At 36.2% G+C, this 26701-nt stretch overlaps 1 protein-coding gene across 1 annotated transcript; it reads right to left on the bottom strand.

The window, feature by feature from the left end:
- Positions 1–1926: 1926 nt before the first annotated feature.
- LOC120627405 (alpha,alpha-trehalose-phosphate synthase [UDP-forming]) lies at positions 1927–26435 on the bottom strand. The gene is made up of 11 exons (XM_039895406.1): positions 26058–26435; positions 18952–19108; positions 15928–16321; positions 15211–15658; positions 14396–14638; positions 13693–13887; positions 13288–13477; positions 6939–7076; positions 5659–5845; positions 5304–5410; positions 1927–4713 (listed from the first exon to the last, which is right to left on the bottom strand). The coding sequence occupies exons 1-11, from the start codon at positions 26198–26200 to the stop codon at positions 4426–4428; spliced, it is 2490 nt and encodes an 829-aa protein (XP_039751340.1). The 5' UTR covers positions 26201–26435; the 3' UTR covers positions 1927–4425.
- Positions 26436–26701: the final 266 nt, after the last annotated feature.

Raw genomic sequence — 26701 nt, 5'->3', positions numbered from 1 at the left:
ATCACAGCCCTACCAGTAGTCAGTACACAACAGTTAGAAGGCAAGTTTATGATTACAACTTGTACATAGATGACATACCAGATCCCTACCCCACGCAGATAGTAGACAGGGTAAAACTATATGCTATCTATGACAGAAAGGCTGCTGTACTTTCCGCGATTTCAAAAAATAATAAATTCGTACTGTCACTAAGAATTATGTGACAAGCATCACTGTATTACTTCTCATACAGTTGACTTGCGGTAAGATACTCGGGCTTCTTATATCGGGCACTATTGTGTTTACGGTGACAACGGTTCTCGTACAAAGCACTTCTCACCCTTTCTCCTTTTATTGTTTTCTAAGACTGGAATTGTAGTTTTATTATTATTAGTAAAATATGTTTGTTATTTTGCTATAAAACTGTACTGCGATAATCGGCTGTTCTCAAATTTCAACTTTGTACTCTTGCTCCAATCAGTTGGAAATGCCAAGATGGAGTAAGGACACACCCCGATTATTTTATGAGCAATCGTTCTTTGATCCTGACCGAACAATGATGGGCCCTGACCCGAACATGTCTGGAAACATCATTAATTGTAATTAATTGATACCGCCATTATATATCTATAAAATATTACGTAGTCAAAGCTGTATCGTTATTCATTAATTGTTGGTAATAAATTATTGATAATTAAATTAAATTACCATCAATCCTTTTGAATTCCATTTTATCACACTGGCCTTGTATAAAATGTAAACAAGATATTATCCTTCTTATATTACTAACAGCGGCTCGTTTCGTAACGATTACAAGCTCAGTTTAGTTTATATATATTATACGCAATAAAAGCGTGTATACTAATCAATAGCCATTGATTTTTATAAATTTACGCCCTTGTCTTACTTTTCGTTTAATTATTCACTTCTCATTGAGAAGGAGGTGAGGAATGCTAGTTAATCGGTGCAAGCAGCGTTTTACATCAGCCCTTAAAATTGATTTTCGTATTTTTGATTTGCGTATATTCGGATTGTTTTATTGTGTCTTACAGAATGATGTGTTTGCTATCTATTATATGCTGATACTGACTGTGCAATGGTGCCAATTAATTTGTATATAAAATTCTAAACTGAAAAGTACGTGGATAGGTTTTTTAATACAAGACGAGCGAGTGACTACTAATGCGATACTGAAATATAACGAACGCCTACGTTTATATTAAAAAAAACGAATCCGCTCCAATACATCTCTTAAATAAATAGTATCATAATATAATATAAATAGTCACTATTGGGTTTATAAGAAAACTGTTGATCATTCAGTTGGCGATGTAGTTTTCAACCGTTACCAACATAGCTCAATAGATGGACTTCAAACGAGTCGAGAAGACCGTGTAGTGCTAAAACCCTTACAAAAGTCACATCGCTTGCACGTGAGAGAAAACATTTTGCAATATTTAAGTTTAGGATTTCTGTACAAACTAATTCGGCATCCGCTTAGATTGATGATTGGTTTCATTTGCGGTCTACCTGTAAAGTATTCTCTACATAACAAAAGTAACTCTCTTTATATAGCAACTCAATATCGTTGTTTGTTTTATTTTTTGTAATGGTGCCCAAAAAAATATTTCATGCAATCTTTTAGTAATTACATGACTATATATAAAAAAGGTTACTGTTATTAAAGTAGCTTAGACAATATAAATAAATATCGACTCAAGCACGTCGACGGCGTAGCGTTTATTGCCGCAAATTACTAGTACGTTGGAGTATCTAGTTGAAGAGCCCGAGTCATTTTTCTAAGCGCATCTGTAAATGTTTAAAACATTCCAAAACAAAAATGTATGATTACTTTGTTTGTACTATTTACAAATTATTATACTTATTGATTTTTGTACATAGGCAATTATTATACTATTATTTATAATAATTATCAATAAAAAAATATTTTCCGTCTGTTGTATATTTTATTGAATGCATTAATAAAACAAAATGTATCTAAAAATACGTAACATATTGAAATTCGAGAAGTTCAGTACGATCTGTTACATGATATCTTTTAAAACTAAAAAAAGAATATCTAGACTAGTGGCATGACTTTTAGTGTTGCCAGAATAAATAAATATTAATAACATTAGAAAATACCTACAAACCTTACCATAGTTTCTGAACGTGTATGAAAGATTAAAAATAAAATCTGGTACAAAATGCCGAAAACGTCTGGCAGCACTAACGTCACTTTGTAAAGGTACTCCAAATAAGGAATACCGTAGGAATTATTTAGGAATCAGACTTTATTTAATATTTGTGGCAATAGACACTGAATTGAAGCGGATTTTTGTAAATATCAGCCATGGACATTATATGAATGCAATTTCACTTCTTCAGCTTTAGATTTGGATTTTTATAAATCCCATGGACATTGTTTATTTACAGGAGCTAAAAAGTTATCTATGACCGTTTCCAGAATGAAAAATATCTGCACAATTTCTTCACAAACTAACAAACACACGATTTCACATTTATAAAAAATGTATGGATGTTTGGGTTTATATTATAAAATGAATTGGTTAAAACACATTTACATTTTTACACCAAATATCTTATACAGTGTTAACATCAAAACTAGTGAGACACAATTGTCATTTTATCTTATAAATAATATGTAAATTTTTATTGTTTAAACGCTAAGAAACTTACAAGAATAGATTGTTTACAAACTTATAATCGATCGGATTATAAATTAGTTCTTTTATGATAAATATTTAAAATTTAGTAATGCAATTGACGCCCAAAACTTTGCAAGTAAGATGTTAAACGTGGTGCAATCCTTTCCGCAATATTATATGGAAAAGGACGGTTACATATTTCGTCGAAGTCTATTAACTTTTGTGTGCAACTAAAATGGCGTCATTTATACTTTTATATTTGAAAATCACTAAAACAGAGCATTCAATTTCAAAATATTCTCACTATTATAATAATATTCAAGATGAGACTTCAATTTATAAATACGTCATAAATTTGTATAGTTTGTATCCGTTAATAAACATTATTTTAACATCGACCCCATAGAATTAAAACATACACAACCTGCATTCAGGCATTGAAGACATGGAGTGAAGACATATATCCAAAAACGGTGACAACACCCCGCGCACGTCTGACGTCTCGCCCGCGAAATGTTACTAGCTTTTTCTGATTTTCTCCATTTTATGGTAAACGTTTAGAACATTAGAGGTGAAATAGTCTTTGAACAGATTAACTGGTTCACTGTTTTAAGACGAAAAAAGTCAGTGTGTGAAAATCCGAGAATGAGCTATTTAAGTTGCAGGCGAACAAAAAAAAATTTTTTTTTTAATTGTTTGGTTATTTAAATTGTAAGCGGGCTGATAAACCATACATAATATAAATTATTATAAAAATAACTTACGAAAATAAACAGCCTTAAAATACAAATTATCACTACTCTATCACATCGAGCTGATGAAGCCCTAATCAAACATTCTTCTAACTCTTGCTACACTACTCTTGAATCTGATCAAAGTTGGCTGAGGGGAATAGTATAGATAGGTTCTTCGATTCGCTTCGTGCAACCTCGTGTCACATCGCGAGGTGTTCGCAGCATTCTTCAGTTTGATGGATGCTTTTTGTCTGGTTTACCAAATAACTCTGTTCTGGGGCATTGTAAACGTCAACCAATTCCTTTGTAATTAACATTGAATGAAAAACACGCAAAAGTAGCGGTCTCTTGAACGTTATTCATGTTATAACAACAAAAGTACTATCGTGCGGCTGACTCAAGGTCAACTAAAGTTACACTAGTGTGAAACTTTGGGGAGAGCTCAAAGTAACAAGTTTTTGCGGAATGCGATCAGCTTTGAGAGCACTTCACGAGTAGTGTAAAAGGCGCTTTAACATGGATACCAAATACACCCCAATTTAGAAAAGATACGAAAATTGCAACCTAAATTTTGTAACATTCTGTTTTAATAAAGTAGTATTTAAAAAAAATATATTTTAGGTCTTTCTGCCGGTAGTTTTCAATAAATGGTAAAACATTTGTTTACTATACCTCTTCTAAAACTAAAAGCCACGAATCTAATGAGAAATGCGAGCCATTATCATTCGAAATATTTTTCAATAAACATTAGAGCGATTGAACCTGATTACCAAAAAGAATATAATATCTCTGTAAAACCTGTTTTATTTTGATAATCTAGATATTTCTCGCGCATTATAATTCCCCATGTCTCGTAGTCATCTAATATTTAGCTAAGCGTAAAAATAGTTTGAATACAAATGAATGCTACAATGATAGAGCACTGAAGCTTTAGCCAAGAATATGTGAACTATACGCCTGACCATATATCAATAGCAACTAATAAATTACTACATCTGATAATCGCTAGATACTATACAAAATACATAGATAAGTCTTCTTGCTTAACTCGATTCCGAACCGCTCGATATAACTTCGGGTGTGCGTGGAGGCGTTTGTCTTGGAGACCTTGTGGGTAGATGGTAGGACATTTGCATTTGAAGGGTATCACGCGCCATTCTAGCTCCTTTATACGTTAAGGAATTGGCTCTGGGTTTGCGCCGGGAGAAGTGCCTCTCGACCCATTTGAGCATAGCAAGCACTGAATCGGTGGAGGAGAGACGTCTTTCTGCTGACGTTTTCGTTATGGTCGATGATGCTATGCGGAATGTCGCTGCCATACCTTTGAGGGCCTGTGTGGAAAGAAAATTAATATTAATTAATTTAATGAGTTAAACAACGAAAAATAACAGTACCTACTATTAAAGCATAACGGAAAACACGGTGAGGGAACCTGCATTGGAGAGAGTGCTCCATAACATTTTCAAAATCTCCACTTGGCCTGCATGGTGGACTACGTGTTAAACCTTTAAGCCCTTCCTACGTTTTAAACTTGTGGGAGGAGACCCGTGCCCTGCAGTGGGACCGTTGTGGGTTAATAATAATGATTTAAAATTAAGTAAGCGTAAAGCCTACGGTGATTAGGACTTTGGTCCTTCTTTCTGGAGGACCCAGTTTAATCCTCGGCACTCTCTAAGTTACGTTTGTTTTAAGCAAATTATTATTATCCGTTTTAATTGCGATAAAAACCTGCATTCTTGGGTGATCTCCAGAATGTTCTCAAAGGCGAGTGAAGTTGGCCAGCGTACTATATCTTTAACCCTTCTCATTCCGAGAAGAGACTCGTGCCCTTTATTAGGCCGGTAATAATGGGATAGTTATGAAGTCTCAAACTAAATTATACAAATTGTATGAGAGTTTAACATTAGCTTATTTTCCTTACCAACATGGCGTCTTCATCTGTGACATCGTCACCAGCGTATATGATCCTGATTCTTTCACTCCAGTCTAATCCGAAGGCCGTTCTTAGGATGTAAATAGATGCACGACCTGTGGGAATAATATGGATTTAAATATTGTATAGAATTTTAAGTAAACATCTGGGGACATTTGGTGTGCATTTTAGAAGATATAATTCTACCTTTACGAAATTCTTGGTTTTCTTACTTTCTTACAAAGAATACATTTCAGAAAGGGTTTTGGCATTGATTCCATTTGCATTCTTTGGCAGTACAACAATTGCACGAGGAAATGTCACGAACTGTTCCATTTGTCTATGTTATACAAAAATTTAGTACCTTTGTTCCATTCCACGGGCGGTCGAGCCTCTATAGCGCAGTGCGCCGGCGCAGCCTCAAATCCTGCATCCGTGATGAGCTTTCTCGCCAGATCAGCCAAAGCAGCACGTTTAGCCACTGGTGTTTCTCTGAAGTGGAACGTCAGGAGGGCTCCCTTGTTCTCCACCCAAGCACCATCTCTACATACCTGCAGAAGTTAGTTATATTTTTAATCAGAAAAGTAGTAGCAGTTTTTGGAACTCTAGGTCCAGCAGTGGACGTCAATCCGTTAACGTGATGATGATGATTATGAGTTTAAATTCGGGCAAATAAAATACTTTGTAAATATGTAACTATAAACTAAAATGTATTATAGGTAGGTACCGTAAATATAAATTCGGTGATTTACTTTACACTCAAACACCTGATAAAATATGATCATATCTGAGAAAATAATAGTGTTGTAGGCAGTCATTTAGAGAATCGTGGACCAAAAAATGCCAATCGATGGTTTTGAAGATGTAGCCGGATAGCACATTTTAAAGACTTATCAATTAAGTTTGTTTTTAAAATGTATGCGTAGGTACAATAGAATGACCACCATAATGTTTAAGTAGAATATAATGTATACTTATTTTAGTTTAGAATTTATGTAGGCAAAACTAAAAAGCGGCGCGATGTGATCGATAGTATATATAGTATGCGTGCTGATCCAAGTATTAAATAGGTTCTTTAAAGTTTATAATAAGAAGATACTAAAGCTACTAGGTATAATTAGTACGATATAACTTCAAGTAAGTAGGTGTACCTACTTACTGCGTTTATTGAGGTTATCTTATTCTACTATCTATAAATGCGTAATTTAATGGTCATAACTTGGTTGCCAAACAAGCATAATTACTACCGACTTATAGTTACCTACTGTAAGCCATTCTACTTAGCATTATGTAATTTTTTCAAGAATGGTTTTTTATCCTTTGATATTGAAAAGGTACAAAAGATTACAAACTGCTTATTTATCTTCTTTAAAATACATTGAATTTAAAATACACATAATAAAATTGTAGACTAGCTGTGTAGTAATAGAACGTAAAAATGCAATTTCTGAAACCCTTTCACCCTTTTTTTTTCTGCCCTTTTGTCTATGTATCTGTATTTTACGTAGGTACATAGGTATTCAAATCTGCGTTTACTAGATATAGCGACTGAAACGATTTTTTAAAAACACGCAACAATCCTGCCCGTCTATATTTAAATTAAGATGTGTATTTTTTGAGATCTAAATGTTGAATTTTACTTACTTGTTCTTGCAAAGCTTTTAGCAGATCGACGACGTTGTCTTGCAGTTCCATAGGCATGGGATGCACGAATTTGCTGCCGTCGGGATGTAAGATCTCCAAGCCATGGTTACCGGCGTAAGTGATGCCTTCTATGCCCACCTAAAAGACAAAAATACGCAACGTGTAACCAAATTACGAAATAATATTGAAGGATGCATAAGTATATTTCATAAGGAATCACCCTGAAAAAATATAAAATCAAAAGGAGTCAACCGACTTTCATTTTGCATGTGATGTTAAGGGCTGTATCTGTTTTATCGCAGTAAAAACTATGGCAGTGGTTTACTCAGCAACTATTTCGGTCTCACAGATAAGTCTCAGAGGCAGTACATAATGTACCTCTAAAGCCTGTGAAGTTGTGTAGGTTAGATACTAGAAGTTGCTCGCGTTCCGTTCCTATTAAGGTTTTTTTTGAAGTGTAACTTCTTTATCGACCTATGGAAGAAATTTTATGGCAATGTAAAGTTTTTCTATTACGCGCCATCTTCATTTTTCAATTCTAAGTTTATTTTAGGATATAAATATAATATCAAATTAAAAACAAGTTTAAGTAAATATTTTTAAATGAAAAATATATTTCACATAAAAAAATACATAATATAGGTAGGTATAACAGTTAATGTAGGCTCGGCCTCTAAAACAATTACGCAACATCCAAACGATACTGAGACCCGGTTAAAAGGAATATTGACCGTGTAAATAATATACATAAATGTTTTTATTCGAGCCCCAGATAGCGGCAACCAAAGTTCAGGTGATAAGATGTGTTATTGCGAACTGGCATGAGGTCATCGGTGTCTTTGAAAGGGGTTGGCTCAATTTCATTTTATGGAGTCATGGGCGTTTAAAAAAAGTACTTAGTAACTAGCAGTGGCGTGCATAGAGGGTACGCACAGGGTATGGAGATGATATTAAATGAAGAAAATCTCCATTACGAGTTATAAAAAAAACTTAAGGATAGGCATTGTAAGAGTTATATAAAACCTACCCTTAAGTATTTATGAATCGTACTGGAGATTTTCTTTAATATATATCATCTGCATACCCTGTATGCAGGCTACTGGCGAAGAAGTACGATTTTACAACGTTCGCATAAGGCGGCATTTTCATCCAAACAAAAGCAAGGGTGGATATTATATTCAATCGACCATAAAGTTGATATATCCTAGTTATTAAAGTCGAAAGCGAGAAAATTAAAGTAAGTGTCAATTAAAAAAAACCTTTTAACAAAAAAAATCGGGGCGGAGTCTGCTAAGTACTGCCTAATAATTAGTGCATTCTATTCTAATTTACTAAAATGCATGAAACTAGAATCTGATCTGAATCTGCAGACTAAATAGCAGACAAATTAGTTGTTATGCAATATTTATGCACAAGTGCATAAAAAGTGCATCAGAAATAGTGAGCCCGTTTACATCTAGCATAAAAAAACTGTAAAGTGTTATTTTAAAGTAGATCCCTAACATAAGGGCATCAGCCACTAAAAATTTACCTCGATTGTCTCCTGTCCAAAATAGCTGTTAGAATAACTACACGAAGACAAAGTAAGTATTGAAACGTATTGGAATGGAGCTTCGTAGTTTTGGTATATTTATATAGACCGCTGACATGCAAAATGTAAATACCCCGGAGACAAAAAGCAACGTCTAGAGACTTGTAGGCACATCTAGGTATACATCGAAGCTCTATCAATATCATAATCAATCTTTATTGCCCTCGGTTTGCAATGGATCAATAGTAGTGTATTGTAAACAGGATATGATCTTAGCTTAATAGTATGCCATCTGAGATATTAGCGACCTTAACAGCATCTTATGACGTCTAAGCTTGACGGTTGACTGATGTGTGAACTGTTATCATATTGGGTTACGAGAACGTGATGATAATTATTAATCAGCTGATTAGAAGGAATCATGTCTTGACTGTTAAAAATCAGAAGTACGTAAGAGTTTATGTTTGTAGTCGTCCGTCCAATTAGAGGCCTGGATTACGTTTCTCAGTACGTTAACGCATAATCTCTAACGCATAGTCTCTTAATCTCATTCTTGGTGGTAGTATACCACCTAAAGAATGAGATTAAGAGACCGTGGTGTTGGGAAATTCCTGCAAAAGATTTACCACCCGTTTGCCCAGCGTGGTGATAACAGGGAAACCCTCCCTTGGGGAGAGGCCTTTAGTCCAGCAGTGGGCTGTTATAGGCTGATGATGATGATGATGAAACTCGTTAAGAGCTAGGTTTATGAATAAAGACTGTAGAATGAGATTGCACTAGCCTAGGGACTATTTATTTAATTATTGGTCATCATCATCATTCAGGGCTTCAGGGCAAAGGTCTCCGCCCACAATGAAACGGGGTAAAGGCCAACAACAATGGCCCAGTGCAGATTGGTTGACTCCCAGTGGTGTGCACTGAGTTTCTTACCAGGGTGTGCCTAAGGCAGGAAAAATGCATAAAGTGGCTAAAACCCTCCTATACGAGTTATATATCAATTTTAGGGTAAGCAGTGCTTTTAAGCATGTATGAAGTGCACGCCACTGTTGACTCCACACGCTTTTGTGAACATTAAAAAAAAAATTCATCATTCATTTATTTCAAGTAGGCCTAATATAAGCACTTTTGGAACGTCAAGTCTGTCTGTTTGTAATGACTCTACCACCGGTTCGCAAGGCACGAACATTATGGTGAACTCTTAGGCATGCAGGTTTCCTCACGATATTTACCTTCACCGCTGAAGCAAGTGATATTTTAATTGCTAAAAACGCTCATAACCTAGAAAAGTTAGTGGTATTCAATAGGTTTCGAACTCGGCCCCCAAAATTTAAGTCGAAGTCCTATCATTTATCAATACACGTAAGTAAAATATAACAATATAGAATAGCAAGGTACCTAAATGTAGTGCAATAGATAATATAATACGTATCAGAATTCATTTCCACTTTAAGGAAAAACGTGACGACAAACAAACAAAATTTTACGGATCAAGTCAATATTGACTACGATAAAGCGACGATATGGACCTTGCGAGTTCATTGATAGTTGGGTATCGCCCATTGTTATTTAATTTCGCAAACATTTGACGTAGGTTTTAACTTTGTTGCTTACTTATCCTGTTTGTAAATATATCTATACGTAAGTACTGTTTGTGGCATCTTAGCTCCTAAAGAATGGACCGATTTATACGCGGATTTGGAAGCTATAGTGTTGGATACGGTAATTATACGGTTCTTATATATAGAACCGTATAATTACCGTATCCTATATATATATATAGGGCATGCAAGGAGCACGTGAGCACGCTGTGAAGTAGTATTTCGGTTTTCATTTACACGTTGTATATACTTATCATATATTATATCATATATAATTTATCATAATAGTTAAATCGTATGTTTGTTTGTCACGTATATGCTGATAATTTATTGAATTATTGGTTAACGTATCACTCTTTGATCATTTTCTTTAACCTTTATTTCCGTGTACCTAGGTAATATTTTTTTATATGATGAAATCATTATAGATCAACATATAATCAAAATCAAATTAAATTATTTCTTTCATCAGCCGCTGCTCTGATTTAACCAAAATGACTTAATTGTTTTTAAATAGGTTATAGGCACGTGATACAACGATCTCGTAATACTTATGTTAGTAATTCGAACATCAATTAAAAACGTTAAGCATAAAATTGAATCATATTCAAAAGCGTAGAAGCCTACTTGTAGATAAAAGAGCGCATGCCATGAAAAAAGTATGTGACTACGCAGTACGCAGCCCTCGTTTTCAATGTATGAGTTACCTTTTTTTTTTTTTTTTTTTTTATTAACGATAGGCCAGCGTTTGACGACAATCATGCCCGTTAGAAAGCAATGATGAGGTCTAGGTTGGAGCACGCTTGCCTAGAAAAAGCCTATTCACTCTAGCCTTGAAGGTACCTAAATTATACGTGGCAGGAAACACAGTTACCGGGAGGGCGTTCCACATCTTAGCGGCACGTATCAGAAACGTGGATAAAAAACGTTTCGTGCGTGTTGATGGGATATCAACCACATAAGGATGCCACCGCTCTCGGTGTCTCGCTGTTCTGTGGTAAAACGGGGAAGGGGGAACAAGATTGTGAAGTTCCTGAGCACACTCACCGAAGTATATCCGGTAAAAAACCGATAAACAGGCAACATTGCGTCGGTGCTGGAGACTATGTAGTTTCGCCTGCGTTAACGAATTGTCGCCTATAATTCTCCTGGCGCGACGATCCACCGAATCCAAAGCTTCAAGTTGGTACTTGGCAGAGCCACCCCACAGGTGACTACAGTACTCCATGCAGGTTCGCACTTGAGCCTGGTACAGTGCGAGGCGTTGACCTGGCGTGAAGTACCGCCTAACCTTATTGAGGATACCAAGTTTTTTAGCTGCCACTTTGGCTTTGGACTCGATGCATTTGCCAAAATTGAGATTGGATGAGATGTTGACACCCAAGAGCTCAATATGGTCGCTAATTGGTACGGATACACCCCGGAAAGTGGGAGCCAAGGTGAAAGGGCTCTTTTTTGCGGAAAATAAACACGACTGCGTCTCGGCAGCATTGAACTTAACCAAATTGGCGTCACCCCAATCAGACACCTCTTTTAGAGTCAAGTTAATACGCTCCACCAAGGACTCTCTATGCTCAAGGATATCATTAGCACTGGCCCTAGGGCTGGACAAGTACCTCTCCGTAACGGTGCTGTTATCAGCGTACCCAAAAAGATTGGGATTCAAAAGATCGTTGATGTGTAGCAGAAAGAGAGTAGCGGAGAGGACAGATCCCTGAGGAACACCGGCATTGACAGCCATGAGGTTAGAAGAGTGGCCATCGACAACCACTCGAAAAGACCGTTCCCTCAAAAAATCAGATATCCAGCTGCAAAGGCCAGCAGGTATTCCGTAAGCAGAAAGCTTACTGAGAAGGCCGCCGTGCCAGACCCGATCAAAAGCCTTGGAGATATCCAGAGAGACAGCAAGTGCCTCACCGTGTTTCTTAATGGCTTCGCCCCATGTATGAGTGGCATACACTAGAAGATCACCAGTAGACCGGTTCTTACGGAAACCATACTGTCGGTCTGATATAAGATCGTTTCCTTCTAGGTATGAGAGGAGCTTGTTATTGAGTACACGTTCCATAGTTTTACAGAGTATGGACGTGATGGCAATAGGTCTGTAATTGGCCGGGTCCGCACGACTACCTTTCTTGGGTACTGGCTGCACATTCGCAATCTTCCAAGATTTTGGGACTTGAGCAGAATTTAGAGAGAGTCGAAACAAGCGTGTCAGCACAGGAGACAACTCAGGAGCACAGTTCCGCAGGACAACTGCAGATATACCATCTGGGCCACTGGCTTTACTCACGTCAAGGTTGCGAAGTGCTTTTAAGACCTCGTGCTGGTGTATATGGATCTCAGACATGACTGAGTCGCACGGTAGAAGGCGCGGTGGGGGGGTACTTCCAGCATCCAGACGCGAGTTTTCCGCAAACAGAGATGCAAGGAGATTTGCTTTTTCTGCTGCAGACACTGCCAATGACCCGTCAGGTTTCTGCAAGGGCGGCAGCGAAGAACGACAAAAGTTTGCCTCGACCGACTTCGCGAGTGACCAGAAAGCTTTACTACCACTGGGAAGAGCAGCTAGTTTACGTCCAATGCGATTGGTGCGGCCGAAGCGAGACTTTTTGAGGACCCGCTTGTAGGATTTGGCGGCAATATTGAATTCTTTTTTCTTATCCCTGACGTCCAAAGCCTTATGAGCACGAGCATCCGCCCAAGCTACAAACGCAGACTGTTTTCGTGCCTCTGCACTGGCACATTCAGCGTTGTACCACGGGGGAGTTTTGCCAGCTAGTGATACGTCAGAGAATGGTATGAAGAACTCCATTGCCTGACGTATCACGCCTGATATAGCTTTCTCACAGCTCGAAGGGTCTTTGGAAGAGAAACAAATTTGCCGCCAAGGATAGGATGCAAAGAAATGACGCATCTCATCCCAATCTGCCAACCTGTATCGCCACACTCGTCTCTTAACAGTGGAATCAGAGGCGGGAGGGATTCTACCTACGGATTCTTTAGCTTTAGTATCGAATGTAGTTATCACCGTCACCTCGCAAAAATGTAAACTTATAAGTATGAAAGTTTCATAAGTGTCTGTGATAGGCCTACATGAAAGAAGAATTTTTGAATTTGAATTTTCGAAGTTATTCTAATGTAGTGTGTAGTGTATGATGTGACCGCTATCTACACTCCTGTAAAACAGATTACAATTACTTCGATTACTTTAGCTTACCATTTCCTTGACATTGTTGACGTTTCTCCCGGATATTATGGCTATATAGACATCTGACATGTTAGAAAGACGTTGAAGGGTGTTCTTGGTTTCGAGTGGTAAAGTAGCGAGGTCTGGGTGTGGTGCGATCGGCGCGAGAGTTCCGTCGTAGTCCAGTAGGAGAGCCAACTTCTGAGTGTAGCCGATGTATCTGGAAAAGATTGACACAGTTTTTCATACGCTATAGCACTTAGACTGCAATTACACTGGGTGGTAGCAACAGTTATCCGCCTTTTCTGGTACGCTTATAGATATGTATTCAAAATAACTTTTTATCTTAGCACCGATATCACAAGCATTATACTATGTCGTAGTATATATTTTATACTTATATAGAATGTTAATTAATTTAGTTAGTGCACTAACTTGGACAGGTATTCATCGAAGTCATCAATAGTGACAGGTTGCATGGAGGTGGCACCAATATCGTCCTCCTCTTCTTCTAAGGAGTCCATGGCCTTGAGGAATGCTTTCATCCAGCTGTCCACATCGTTCAGTTGTTCCCTCCGCCTGAGGTGGTTCATGCGGACAGTACGCTCATCCTCTGGCATTATAAGTGCTCTGAAATAGATAAGATACTGTCATCAGATAACAGAGAGATTAGTCTTCTAAGGGCGTTCATGGTGGAACCTACAATACATTCTAAAGTTGGCAACCTGTCGAGTAACTGACACCAAGTGCTCGTCTTCATAAAAAACGCATAATTTGTCATTAATTTCGTATACTTTTAACATATGTTTTGCATAAAAATTGGAGGCCAGCAACTATCGGGTAAATTTTAGTATTTATATTATTTCAAATTTATAAGTTCACCCCCACAAATTTAAATTAAAAATCTTAGTAAACCTACTATTGTAGCCTTATAATATGTCCTAGAACATGCTCTAAAGTGATACCTGTATAATGCATAAAAATTAACATTGAACGCTTTCAGAAAACTGCTAAGCTTAAGCAAACGTTTGCAGAAATTATCCTATATATCAACGCAAAAATGCCATACTCACACGCTCAGATACCATAGTTAACAGAACTAATAATTTAAGAAAAAAAACCCATCACATTTGCTTACCTATGAATAACTTCAGCGCAAGAGTCCAGCTCATAAGGATTGCAAATAAGTGCTTCGTGCATCATCTCACCCGCGCCAGCAAATGGAGATACTATAAGAACTCCTGGAGGCTTGTTAATCTGGCAGGCCACGAATTCTTTGGCGACTAGATTCATTCCATCTCTAAGCGGTGTTACCAAAGCCACTGCAGCGTCACGGTAGAAAGACGCAAGCTGTTCTTGACCGATGCAGCCGTAAATGTACCTGGAAATAATATGTTGGAGAAAAAGCTGTCCAATTTCGTATCATCCTTCCTGATGTTCAACCAAATAGTAGATAGACCTGGTGTGCACAACATATCGACTGTCGTCTAGGGTGGGTACTAAGCGAGAAGATGTCAGAAAACTTTAGCGTAGGGACTGCCCATTTTGCTGTCAAATGTCACTATCTACTGTTTGGAGAACTAAGCTTAGTGCTACATCAAACTGTATTGTAACTAGTGATTAAAGAAACAAAAATGCTAAAACTCAAAATCAAATCTTTTGGAAAATGTAGTATGTAATAATGTTGTATACGCCATGGAAAAATTACAACTTAATAATCTTCTCAAATTAGTGTATTGTCATCGGTCCTCGATATGTCTACATAGTTTGATCGTTCAAAGTAGGACAAAATCGAGCTCAAAGGAGTCGGTTACATACATACATACATACAGGTGTAGCTAATATAAAGCGTGTAAAATAAGGTTTTTTTTCTAAATATGTATTCAGATCAGTTACAGTATATATATTTTTATAAAGTTTACTAGAAAATATATGGTTTGTTCATGGTCTTACCTAATAGGAGACCAGTTCGGTGTCGTGAACCTTCCATTAATTCTTCCCACTAATTGATCCATTTCTTCCTTTAAGTCCTGATATTCCTTCACATCTGTTCTTGATGGTACTGATATTTGTAGTAACACAACTTTTTCTATGTGCTCTGGATACTTTTCTAACAGTCTTTCGAAAGCTTTAAGTCTGTGTACTAATCCTTTGGTATAATCTAGCCTATCAACTCCAAGTATTACTTGCTGACTCATATTAAGTACTGGCTTAGCATTTTGAGCCATTGTGACGAATCTGTCGAAAGGTACTCCGATTGGTAAAGGTCGCACGCAAATTGTACGACCGCCTAATTCAACCAGAAGGTTTTTTCGGTCAACACGACAACCCAAGTTCCTTTGGCAGCAGTCAATAAAGTTTAAGCAGTAATCTGTTATATGGAAACCTACCATGTCGCAACCTGCAAGGTAAGATATATGAAAACGTGATTCCTCAGAATAAGTTTAAATAATGATGGAGCTGTGTTTAGTCATTTGTGGCATTGATTCAATATGTTACTATTATATTTATAAGCTGACTGGTTTATGGATACAAATTTAAGGATTCAATATTTCAAGTCTAGACATTTCTTCGAGGGAGAGAGAGGATAATGAATTAGAAAGGAACTTAATTAATGAAATAGCTAATACAAAAGGCATGACCACAAGAAAATAATAACACTAAACTTACCTAAAATGCCTTGTAAAACTTCATCTGACCAAGGAAGTAACCGGAATATGTCCCAAGGAGGGAAAGGAATGTGCAAGAAAAACGCAAGCTTGCACTTTATCTCATCCTCTTCAGCACGCTCTCTTATCCAATTGGCAGCCAACATGAGATGGTAATCGTGAACCCAGACAATCGGCGGTGCATTCCCATTCTTTTCTTTCTTTTCCTTCAATAACTTCAGAGCGTGTATGGTTTTCATTGCAAATTCCTCGTTGATTTTGACGTATGCTTTCCAGTGGTCAACGATGAACGTCGCCCGGTCTGGCATGGAGTGGAACAGAGGCCAGAAGGTGCCGTTGCAACAACCATTGTAGTAGCTGTCGAACAGTTTGGGCTCGGAATGAATTGCAACGATCTGTAACCAAAGTAATCCATCCAGATGATTTTAACGAAGATTAAAAAAAAAGGTTATAGTAATTAGTCAAACCAGACCAGAAGTTTCGGCGCTTTTTTCGATTGGTTAGTTCTGGACGATCTTTTTTGACTGCAATCATAATAGTAAAGCAGTTTAAAAGACTACACCAGTATATCTAGCTTACATTTTTGATTTCATTTTATTCTTATTTTATGTTACATACACTGATCACTGACAGTACTGCGCAGTGGACAGTTTACCTATAACTATAGTTATACCCTACTTATTAAATGACCGCAATTATACTTAATGAATAAATATTTAGTGTAATACGCGTAAACAATAACATTGTTTACATCGCTGTAGTTATCGTACTGGTTTTTTAATCTTAGAATTTTGCTTTAACTCTGTGTTGGAATATAAAATGATGTATAAGAAGTTAGATGCAACAGGTTTACATTTAAAGTTTATTTTATTTTTTTGAAAGTTACCTAATTTTCTTTTATGTACCTTTTACAACGTCACAGTATAATAACATTGTTGTAAAGTCGAATATTCTGTTTAGCTAGCAGCTCTTATAAGAAAAACGAATAAGTAAGTGTAGTATGCTTCTGTGGAAACTCGACATGGTGGTCATGTTGGAAACCTATAAACCTTGTACTAGTGTAAGTACCTGTTACTATAAACACAGCACTATGAGCACAGTTAATATAGAATATGCATAGAGTAAAATCTTATTAAAATTAATAATGTTTATTAAACAAAAAAATATCAATTACAGATATTCGATGTATCCGATGGTACCAACACTATACTCTATTTTTTGTAACTTGTCTCAATATGTAAATAATCTTTTCTTTACTTTTTAGTGTACAGCATGATGAAATTTAAATAAAAGGAAATAAAGTAAAAATGTGACTTTATGAATGTATAATTTATTATTTTTTAATATTTTCAAAACTATCTTTATTTATTTATCTACTTAAATTACAATTACTTAAATATTGTGTTAAATGACTCATAAAAATAAATATACTCATAAATCTAAAAGTAATTAAAACAATGTTTACATAATAAGACGTGAAGGAAAAATTTATTGTAGGCATTCCCGTTTAGTGGGTAAGTTGCATATATATCTACTTAAATTGCAAACTCAACTTGAGAAACTATCGTAAATCGGATAAGTAACCATAAAGACTTACATACTTGAATACACATTGGTCGGTAAATAAGTCTGCAATTTAAATACGTTATCTGATAATGGATTTACTACTTAATTGCCTATATTCTAATTGCTTTTCCATACTATGGGTTGACCTTGTACCGCACACCCTCTTAGGTACTCTTTGTATAGAGATATTTATCTAGAAAATTTACGACTGCGGAAAAGTACTAGGGTAGTAGAACTATATGGGAGTATGTAAGAACATATAGCTACATCATTTAAACTAGCCTAAATTTGAGCAGTGAGGCCTAGTTACAGTTGGTGGTGGTAAAGCCTTGCCCAGAGTTGATTTCTTTGCCCGATTCGTTTATCGCTTCGCCACGGGCGTTTTTTCATGGCAATTAAAGAATGACGGACCAAGCAGATAGCCTTGGAAAACACATCCTACAAAGTGCTGTCCTGTGACCATCACCTACGGTGTAGGTGTTAATCCTCATGTGCCTGTTTTATAATTCATCATATCAATTCATTACCGGCCCACTATAGGGCTCGGGTCTCGTCCTACAATGAGAAACCTTTAGGCGGTAGTCCACCAGCCCATTGCGGATTGGTATACATTAACAATCAATTAAATTAAAATAATATGTTAGAAATTAGCATGGATTAAGACACCGGGAGGTATCTTTGCATCGTTCAAGTCCATGTAGGACTGATTATCACAATAAATAACTGCCAATCTTGTCGCCTTTGAAAATCAAATGAATTCAGTAAAAGTATTTTATAACTTATCGTCTCTTTTGTCCGGGTTAATCATTGGAACGGTTTAACCAATTTTGGCCAGCCTTTACAACTTTACAGCTGCATCAAAATCTTTTATCTTTTATTTCTTCAAATTCGAAGCGAAAAAGCGAATTTGAAGACCCAGGTAAAAATAGAAGCGTGGTAGGAGTGTTCCAGGCCTCTTTGCATGGCTCGTCGACTTTGATAATGCATAAGTATTAATATTTTTACGTTATAAATTTCAAAAAACCTGCTTAGCATTTCTAAATTGCAGCCATTGCAGAGAGAGTATTAATTATTATAAATACTGTAAAAGAGGTGAAAGCGCGTTAGTGGCCAAATTCAAGCACCGGTAAGCATGTGCATTTTAAGCGATTAAATATAACTTGCTTCAACGGTGAAAGAACTTAATCGTAAGGAATCGTTATCGCATCGTAAAGAAACCTGCATGTCCAAGAGTTCTCCAGAAAGTTCACAAAGACATGTGAAGTCTACCAATATGCAAGTCTACCTTGACCAGCGTGATGGACTACGGCCTAAGCCTTTCTGTATCAGCGAGTAGCTCCGTACCTGGTGGCCGGGCTGATAATGGGTTGTTAGGGAACAGGATTATGTACAGATGTTTATGAATATACATATACCTACTCTGTGTTCATATAATTAGCATAGCGAAGAAAATATTCACCTTACTGGATAGCAATCCAGCCGTTGGCGTTTTGTCATCGGGGTCGGATTCAGGGATCTTCTCGTTGGGGTTGTCCAGGTGTATCCCGGGCCAACCCACCCAGATGCCACTCCCTCTGATCATCACCGGCGCCACAGCAGTCACCAGACCGCCGGCGCTGGAACAAAACGAAACCCATCAAAATGAGCGTCCAAAACATTATTTCAAACGTAAGTATAGACTAGTTTCGACTGTTTTTCTTTTTTCTCTTTCTTTTAAAATTTAGCCATTGAATGCAACTATTATGGATACACAGATGTACCTACTCCTTTTCCAGTCCTGACGCTAAAACAACGGTGTTTTGAGTCGTCTGTGGCACCGTATTTCCCGAACGGATAAACCCTTTTTGATTTTGTTATTTTTGTTAGAAAGGTGAATGATTCGGAAGTGTTTTTAGCTATATTTGGTGAAAATTGGTCCAAGATGGCCACCGCCACAAAATGGCGGAGTACCTATTTTTTTCACAACGCCCTTAATATGGGTATCAAATGAAAGGGTTTGACTAAATTAGAATAATGTACACAATTTTGAACGTCGTAGAGTTTTTAATTTGTATTTATATCACAAGTTTTCATTCGTATACGTTTTTCTTGTAGGTTATCAAATTGAAATGTGTAGGTGAGGCGAGTTAGGAAATTTCCCATTGCTCCGGAAGGAAACAATAACATCGTTGACAGGGTACTCTAATTGAACCGCTTGCATAATAGCTCTTTAGAGGCATGCGCCCACCTATAAAGATGTGTACCTACATACAGACTCGAACACATATTGGGTCAGGGAAAAAGTCTTTTTCCATATAATATGTTTAAATACTTGTAATAAAATCTCTTGGGCGGTACTATTTGTACCTTGTTTGTTGTATGAGTTGGCTTGTTTTGAAAACATTAAAAGACGTTAAAAAAATTGTTTCCAGATAATTTTCATTAGTTTTTGTTTATGTCAAAACGAGTGAGTTTAATGAAGAAATTCGATACATATTAAAGTTTTATTACAAAAAAGCCTATACGTATCGCGTTTTGATCCGAAATCCCAAGATTATTTCAGCAACGGGATAATATCATTGTCTACAAGATGGCAAAAAGTCATCGAACAAAATTGCACATATACAACGTGTAAATGAAAACCGAAATAATACTTCACAGGCTTTAGAAGTACATTATGTAGTGTCTTTGACACTTATCTGTGATACCAAAAAACTAATAGTTTTTGGGTAAACCACATTAAGTAACATCACGTTACTCCGGTTACTTTTATCTTCAATAGGGTTGTCATAAGTAAACACTTCAAATATTTTGAATTCGTTTTTATGGAAAAATAAAAATGCTTCTTTCCATCTAATATTTTTACCTTTTGAAATATTTGTATGTATCTTTCAATATAATTTCGTTATCCTGTTACACGTTGTATATAAAAATAAACTGAGAAGACAATGTCTTGAGTATTCATATAAATAAAATGCGAAAAACTTTTTCCTTAATTTATTAATACCTATTGCAGGCAAAAAACAAAATTATTGTCACTTTGACAGCGGTTGCATGTATGCGTGTATGCGTGTTTGTTTTATAAAATATTTAAGTCTCATTTTATACTGAATATTACGTCAAAAGTTAATAATTATTACCTACCTACGTAATAAGGTACATAGGCTTAGTATAAAATGAACAGCTAACCTTGTTACTTATCTGTATTTTCCAAAGCAGTTCTAAAAATGCACACGACTGATTAGCGTTTGTATGCGATTGAGTTAATACCTACTTGCCAATGGAGCAGATAAAAACACAAACAAACGTACTTACTACTAAAACAAAAATGTTATAATGTCTTGTAAAAAATAGTTGGGCCAAATATAACGACACGATTTAAATGTATTTGCTATGGTTATGAAAATATGCTTTTTCAAAGCGTGTTTTCTGCCTGATATGAAGTATTGCAATAGAAATTAGTAAGTAACGGTGGATGCCATTTGTTTAAGTTAGTTGTTATTCCCAAACAATATTAACTTAGCTTGTAATCCGAACTGGGTTACAAGCTAAGTTAATATTGTAGCCCAAGAGGCTAAGTATGTTTTCGTAATTTTTTTAAAACAAAATTGCCCCCGATTCTGTCGGCATTTAACTCGGTTTTCAAAAAACCCGCGGGTTAATAAGAATCCTCCTTATGTCTCAAGGACGCAAACTACCCCAAAATTATATTTTTAAAACTATTTAATATCAAAACCGATGCATTTTAGATTGGTTGTGAAATAAAGCCTTAATTAGCTTAAAAGAATATATTTTTTCAATGCAATGGACTCGTTGTCGGAATAATAAGATGCAAGCTATATCTATGTCAAATATCATTAAGATCTAAGCAGTGGTTATAGCAAACACAGGTAGGTAACAAACAAACAACCAGACACACTTCCGCATATCTGATAGTAGTGAGTAAATATCATATTCATTAGATAACATTGTTATGTTAGTCTTATTTGTCCAATGAATTCTACTAATATTTATATTGTTTTGTTCACTTGAATTGATGAGAATAATACTGCATCGATTAGAAAAAAAATGAAAGTACTTTCCAAACAGGCGTAGCATAAAACAATAATTGCAGCTGTTTGTGTGGTTGTTCCAGCGCTTTAATGTTATAGAATTGCTTTATATTACTATTTCTACAGGTAGGTACGAAGTTGTATCGTATCTAGGTAAATATTGATTTTGTATCTGACCTTCTTCTCCGTTGCTTTGTATGTATATCTAAATGTATTGAACTACCTCTACAAAAACGCTTTGAAACACACTTTGAAGGTACCTAACCAACCGTTCACTGGTTACTGACCGGAAGTAGTTACTTCTTTGCATTTGCCTCCAAATAAACCAACTCCCAAAAAGCATGTAAATAAGTTTTTGTTAAACTTTTAAGATATTTGTTTTTCTATTCCAGTACAAGAAAGACCTTGATCACCTGGTGGTAAAAAATGATGGCGGGTTAAAAATGCCGCACCGCTCGGAGCCTCGTCTTTGTCGGTAGGGTGGTAACTAGCCCAGGTTGAAGGCAACACTAAACCGCTTAACAGTAGAGTTGTAACTAGCCACGGCCAAAGCTTCCAACCAGAACAGACCAGAGAAATCCAGAAATTTAACAAAGAAACATTTTTTTAAATTTTATTACAACTGAAATGAAATAAAAGCGTATCTTACTAACTAAGAATATAGCTTTATATAATCAGAAGAATTTTTAATATCATTTAAATAGTTCTTTTGTTTATCTATCAGACTACTACTTGACCAGACTAGACCAAATCTAGAAAATATAAATTTCTCAATTTCCTAGGGAGATCGTCGACAATTTATCTAGCATCATCATCATCAATTCAACCAATCGACGTCCACTGCTGTACATAGCTCTTTTTTAGGAAGTTCCACAATACGCTTGCCTCAGTGGCGTGCACTGGGAAAATTACCAGGGTATGCATACAGCAGAAAAATTGCATAAAATGGCAAAAATCCTCCTCCTACACGAGCTATATTTCAATTTTAGGGTAAGCAGTGAAGTGCACGCCACTGGCTTGCCTCCAGTGGCTCCCATCGACTCGCCTGAATTCATCTGTCCACCTCGCTTTGCAAGGGGTGTCAATTTATCTATAGCGTGCAGAAATAATCACTTGTGCTTGCGATAATTTTTCAATGCAATTGTTTTAACACTTACCTTATTCTGAATCTGAAATCTCTCTTCACTATTGTACTTATAGGCCTATAGATGTTAGGTAGATAGAATAGTAATAAATTGTATTATCAATTAATTACGTGCTATAAGTATTATGATTATTAGTGTATTATATATCCATTTAACTCATCAATAACACCGATTATTATTGTAGCATATTATAATGAAGGTAAATAGTTTAATATCTATGCCTAGGTCCTAGGTACTATAAACCTGCCTAGATAATCGATGTCCATAACAATCAACAATTTGAATATTATTATGAGGTGACTAACTGTTTAGAGGTAGGTACTTACTTACAGCTAGCAGGTATAAAGCATACATAAATAATTTCAGTTACACTGTAATGAGGTGACGCCACAATACAAACATCACCTTGATTCAAGATCAAGGTTTTATTTATCAAGCAATCCACTTATCAATATGGTTTACAATACTGCAAAATGTTCTTCCGATAAAACAGATTCAGCAAAAAATTCCACACCTCTGGGTGTAGGGATGTCAGATGGCTTATTATGGGAACGTTTAGAAATTGCACGACGCATTCAGCGTCAGGTATTTTACTACTCTGGATGCTTTATCTATTGACATCATCTCGCTTCGAGATCAAGGTTTGTTTATTAAGCAATCCACTTATCAATAATTTATACAATACTGCAAAATATCCTTATAGATAAAACGGAATCAGCAAAAAATTCCACAGCTTTGCGTGTAGGTGGCCTGATGATATAGAAACGTTCTGGAATGCATCGTATTCAGCGGCCAGTGCGTTCCTATTTCTTTGGCGTTCAGAACCTTGCTTCGAGATTAAGGTTTGTTTATTAAGCAATCCACTAAATAATAATAGACGCCCGATTGGCGCAGTTTGCAGCAACCATGCTTTCTGAGCCCAAGGCCGTGGCTTCGATTCCCACAACTGGAAAATGTTTGTGTGATAAGCATTAAGTGTTTTTCAGTGTCTGGGTGTTTATATGTATTTTCTAAGTATTTATGTATATATAATTTATAAAAATATTCATCAGTCATCTTAGTACCCATAACACAAGCTACGCTTAGTTTGGGGCTAGATGGCGATGTGTGTATTGTCGTAGTATATTTATTTATTTATTTATTTATCTAAACCTAAGCGTAACTTGTGTTATGGGTACTAAGATAACTGATGAATATTTTTATGAATAATATACATGAATACTCATAATACAGATAAACACGCAGCCACAGAAAAACATTCGTGTTGATCACACGAACATTTTCCAGTTGTGGGAAATGAAAGCAGGGTCGCTGTCCGCTGCGCCATCGGCCGTCAAAAATGAAGCAGCTTTATATTTCTCGTTTATGTCAGGGGTCAAAAACATTTCTAAAAAGGATTCATGCTAGGCAGGTTTTCGATCGTAAAATAATATACAACGGGTAACAGAATTTCAAAATAATATCGAGGGATGCATAAGTGTATTCCATAAAGATTCACCCTGAAAGCAGGCTCGCTGCCCACTGGATGCACAGTCGGCCGTCTTTCTTATAAAGGGAGGGCTTGAGTCTTGGAGCTTCAACTCCAATGCAGGTTGGCAGGTTTATTAATATATAACGCTTATTTAAAGGTTTAATTAACTTTCTCTTCAAGGCACGGGGTTCAAATCGCTAATTTCCGAACCCTGGGCTGGCAATGCAAATGCAAATAAAAAATATAATAAAATAAAATAGTTTATTTTTTTCCAAATTTTTACAGTTTTAACAAGATTGCAAGTTTGGAACCTTCTTTTAGATGTAGTAGTATCATTTTTAGACTTAATCGAGTCCAGGTAACTCGTGATCTGTTTTAAACGTCATGCTATAAGTATTAGCATGCAGTAAGTATAAAGTAGGTAGTTAAGTTATCTGAGTAAGTATACAATAAGTCAATTATTTCCACGTAAGAGTGGAATGTGGATCATATACTTATTATGGTGTCATCTACTTCATAATAAATACGTGTGACGTCACGCGCGGTTTCGGTAGTGTAACTTTATTTTATATCTATTCTAACTCTCAGTTGTGATCATAGGTTAAGTTGTCAGAGTATATCAGAAATGCATTTGCGTAAGACGTTTCAAACCTTATGAAATAATATTGCAGTCATGGGCTAAAAACAAAAACCATATTTTTACAAGTCTAGTTTCAATGGGACTTATCTACCAAGTCAAATGGGGTACAGAATTTATAATTATAAAAAACTACTGTTTTTTAATTTTCAATACTTTTAGAGAACTTCAATTACAAAGTTATAATAAAGACATCCTAATGGCAACCATTTACATTAGGTCAGTCAAATGGGTCACGGGATACTATGGCAACTGAAGAAAGGTTATGGTCCGAGTTACTAGTTCATATTAAAACAATACTTCAAATAAACATTTATACCGACACACATAGGTACACGTGTAAAAAGGATTACGAGTCATTACAATTGATTAGGGTTGCTAAATTTTAGGTAAGGAAATATACGTTATTTCGAATTATTATCGTTTCTCTAAATTGAGTATTAGTGATAGTTATGGAGGGGGTGTATCCTCGTACTTACCCCTTTTCAAACTAAAAATAGTATCTATAGGTATGTCCAATATTGGTAAAATGCAATATACTATATCATGTCTGTGTTATCTAGATACATTGTTGTAGTTAAGTATTTTATCACTATTATTGATTCTCTCGTAAAGCATGTTTTTAAATTCATAAGATAAATCGACGTCGTTACCAACATAGTATTAACTGTTAATTCTAATTACTAAAATGCAAGATGAACGTGAGAACAAGCGAGTGTGGGTGCACCTTTTTCTTTTTTATTTATTTTCACAAACGTCAAATTTACTGTTACGGTGTGTCTTTTCGGGATTTCGCGAAAGTTCCGCTATGTCGGACGCTTTGTAAACTATGTTTATTTTCTGTATTTGTTTTCTTCGCCATTGGTTGCCTTGAAGAAATCGCTATTAAGCGATGAGGCCGGCAAATTGTTTACGTTTTGTTTTAGTTTTCTTCTTTTATGTATCTACTTTATGTGTTGTGCAATAAAAGTATATGAATTTATTCATTCATTCATTCATACATGTTTACTATTTATTTAATGTTATGTTAAGAGTTATTTTTAATTATTTAAAGAAGCAACGTGTAAAAATATAATGAGAATATATGAAAATTTATTTGCACCTATACTAGTAGTTAAACCGGCCGGTTTTATATTTTTAGGGGAAGATACACTTTAAAAGGATAATTGTAGGTCACAGGAGCAGCCGGGATTTTAAATACGCAATAGATCTTTTCTTCGCTCCTAAGAAGCACTTAGTGCAAGGTAGAGAGTTCAGAATGTGATTAATTGATAGACTTACCTGGCCTTTCTCTCTAATTCACCGGTTTTCTCATTTCTCTTCAGAATAAAAGGCAGCCTATTCGAAACAACAATCATGCTCCCCTTGCTATTGCACGAAGAGCGACTGACAGTGACACTAACACTGTTTTGCAATACACTCATGTTGAACGGTGCGTTCCGTTTCACGGCCAATCACAGTCAAAGAGGTAAGAACGCGCGTGCGCGGCGAAAATGGAGGGAATTTTAAAATATCGGAGACACTTTATCGGGTTTGCTTTGTGTCATCGCAGGCAGAATTGTATGATCTATTGTGGTGTGATATTGTCCGCATAAGTGATTAACATCATCGGCGGAGAGCGAATATGGACTGTTTCTTTTGTGTGCGCCAGTTGCCTTTATAGACTGATGCGACGCAGCGATGTTCTCTTTGCATCTGAGAGTGTCGGAGGTCTGTCGAGGCGTCGTTCAGGGGTTATCAGTGTGACCCATCGAGGGTTGTCTCACGTTGCTCGGACAGCCATTTTTTTGGTTTACTCATTTGTGTTTATGTGCATTCTGTAGCTCTATTGTTAAATCTGTTGTTGGTTATAAATGACGCTTGCTGATAAATTTATCACGCCAAGTTCGTTATCCTATAATTAAAAAAATTTGGATTTGATTACC

Source organism: Pararge aegeria, chromosome 11, assembly GCF_905163445.1.
Source record: "Pararge aegeria chromosome 11, ilParAegt1.1, whole genome shotgun sequence".
NCBI classification, from domain to species: domain Eukaryota; kingdom Metazoa; phylum Arthropoda; class Insecta; order Lepidoptera; family Nymphalidae; genus Pararge; species Pararge aegeria.
This window is presented reverse-complemented; position numbering and strand designations above follow the sequence as displayed.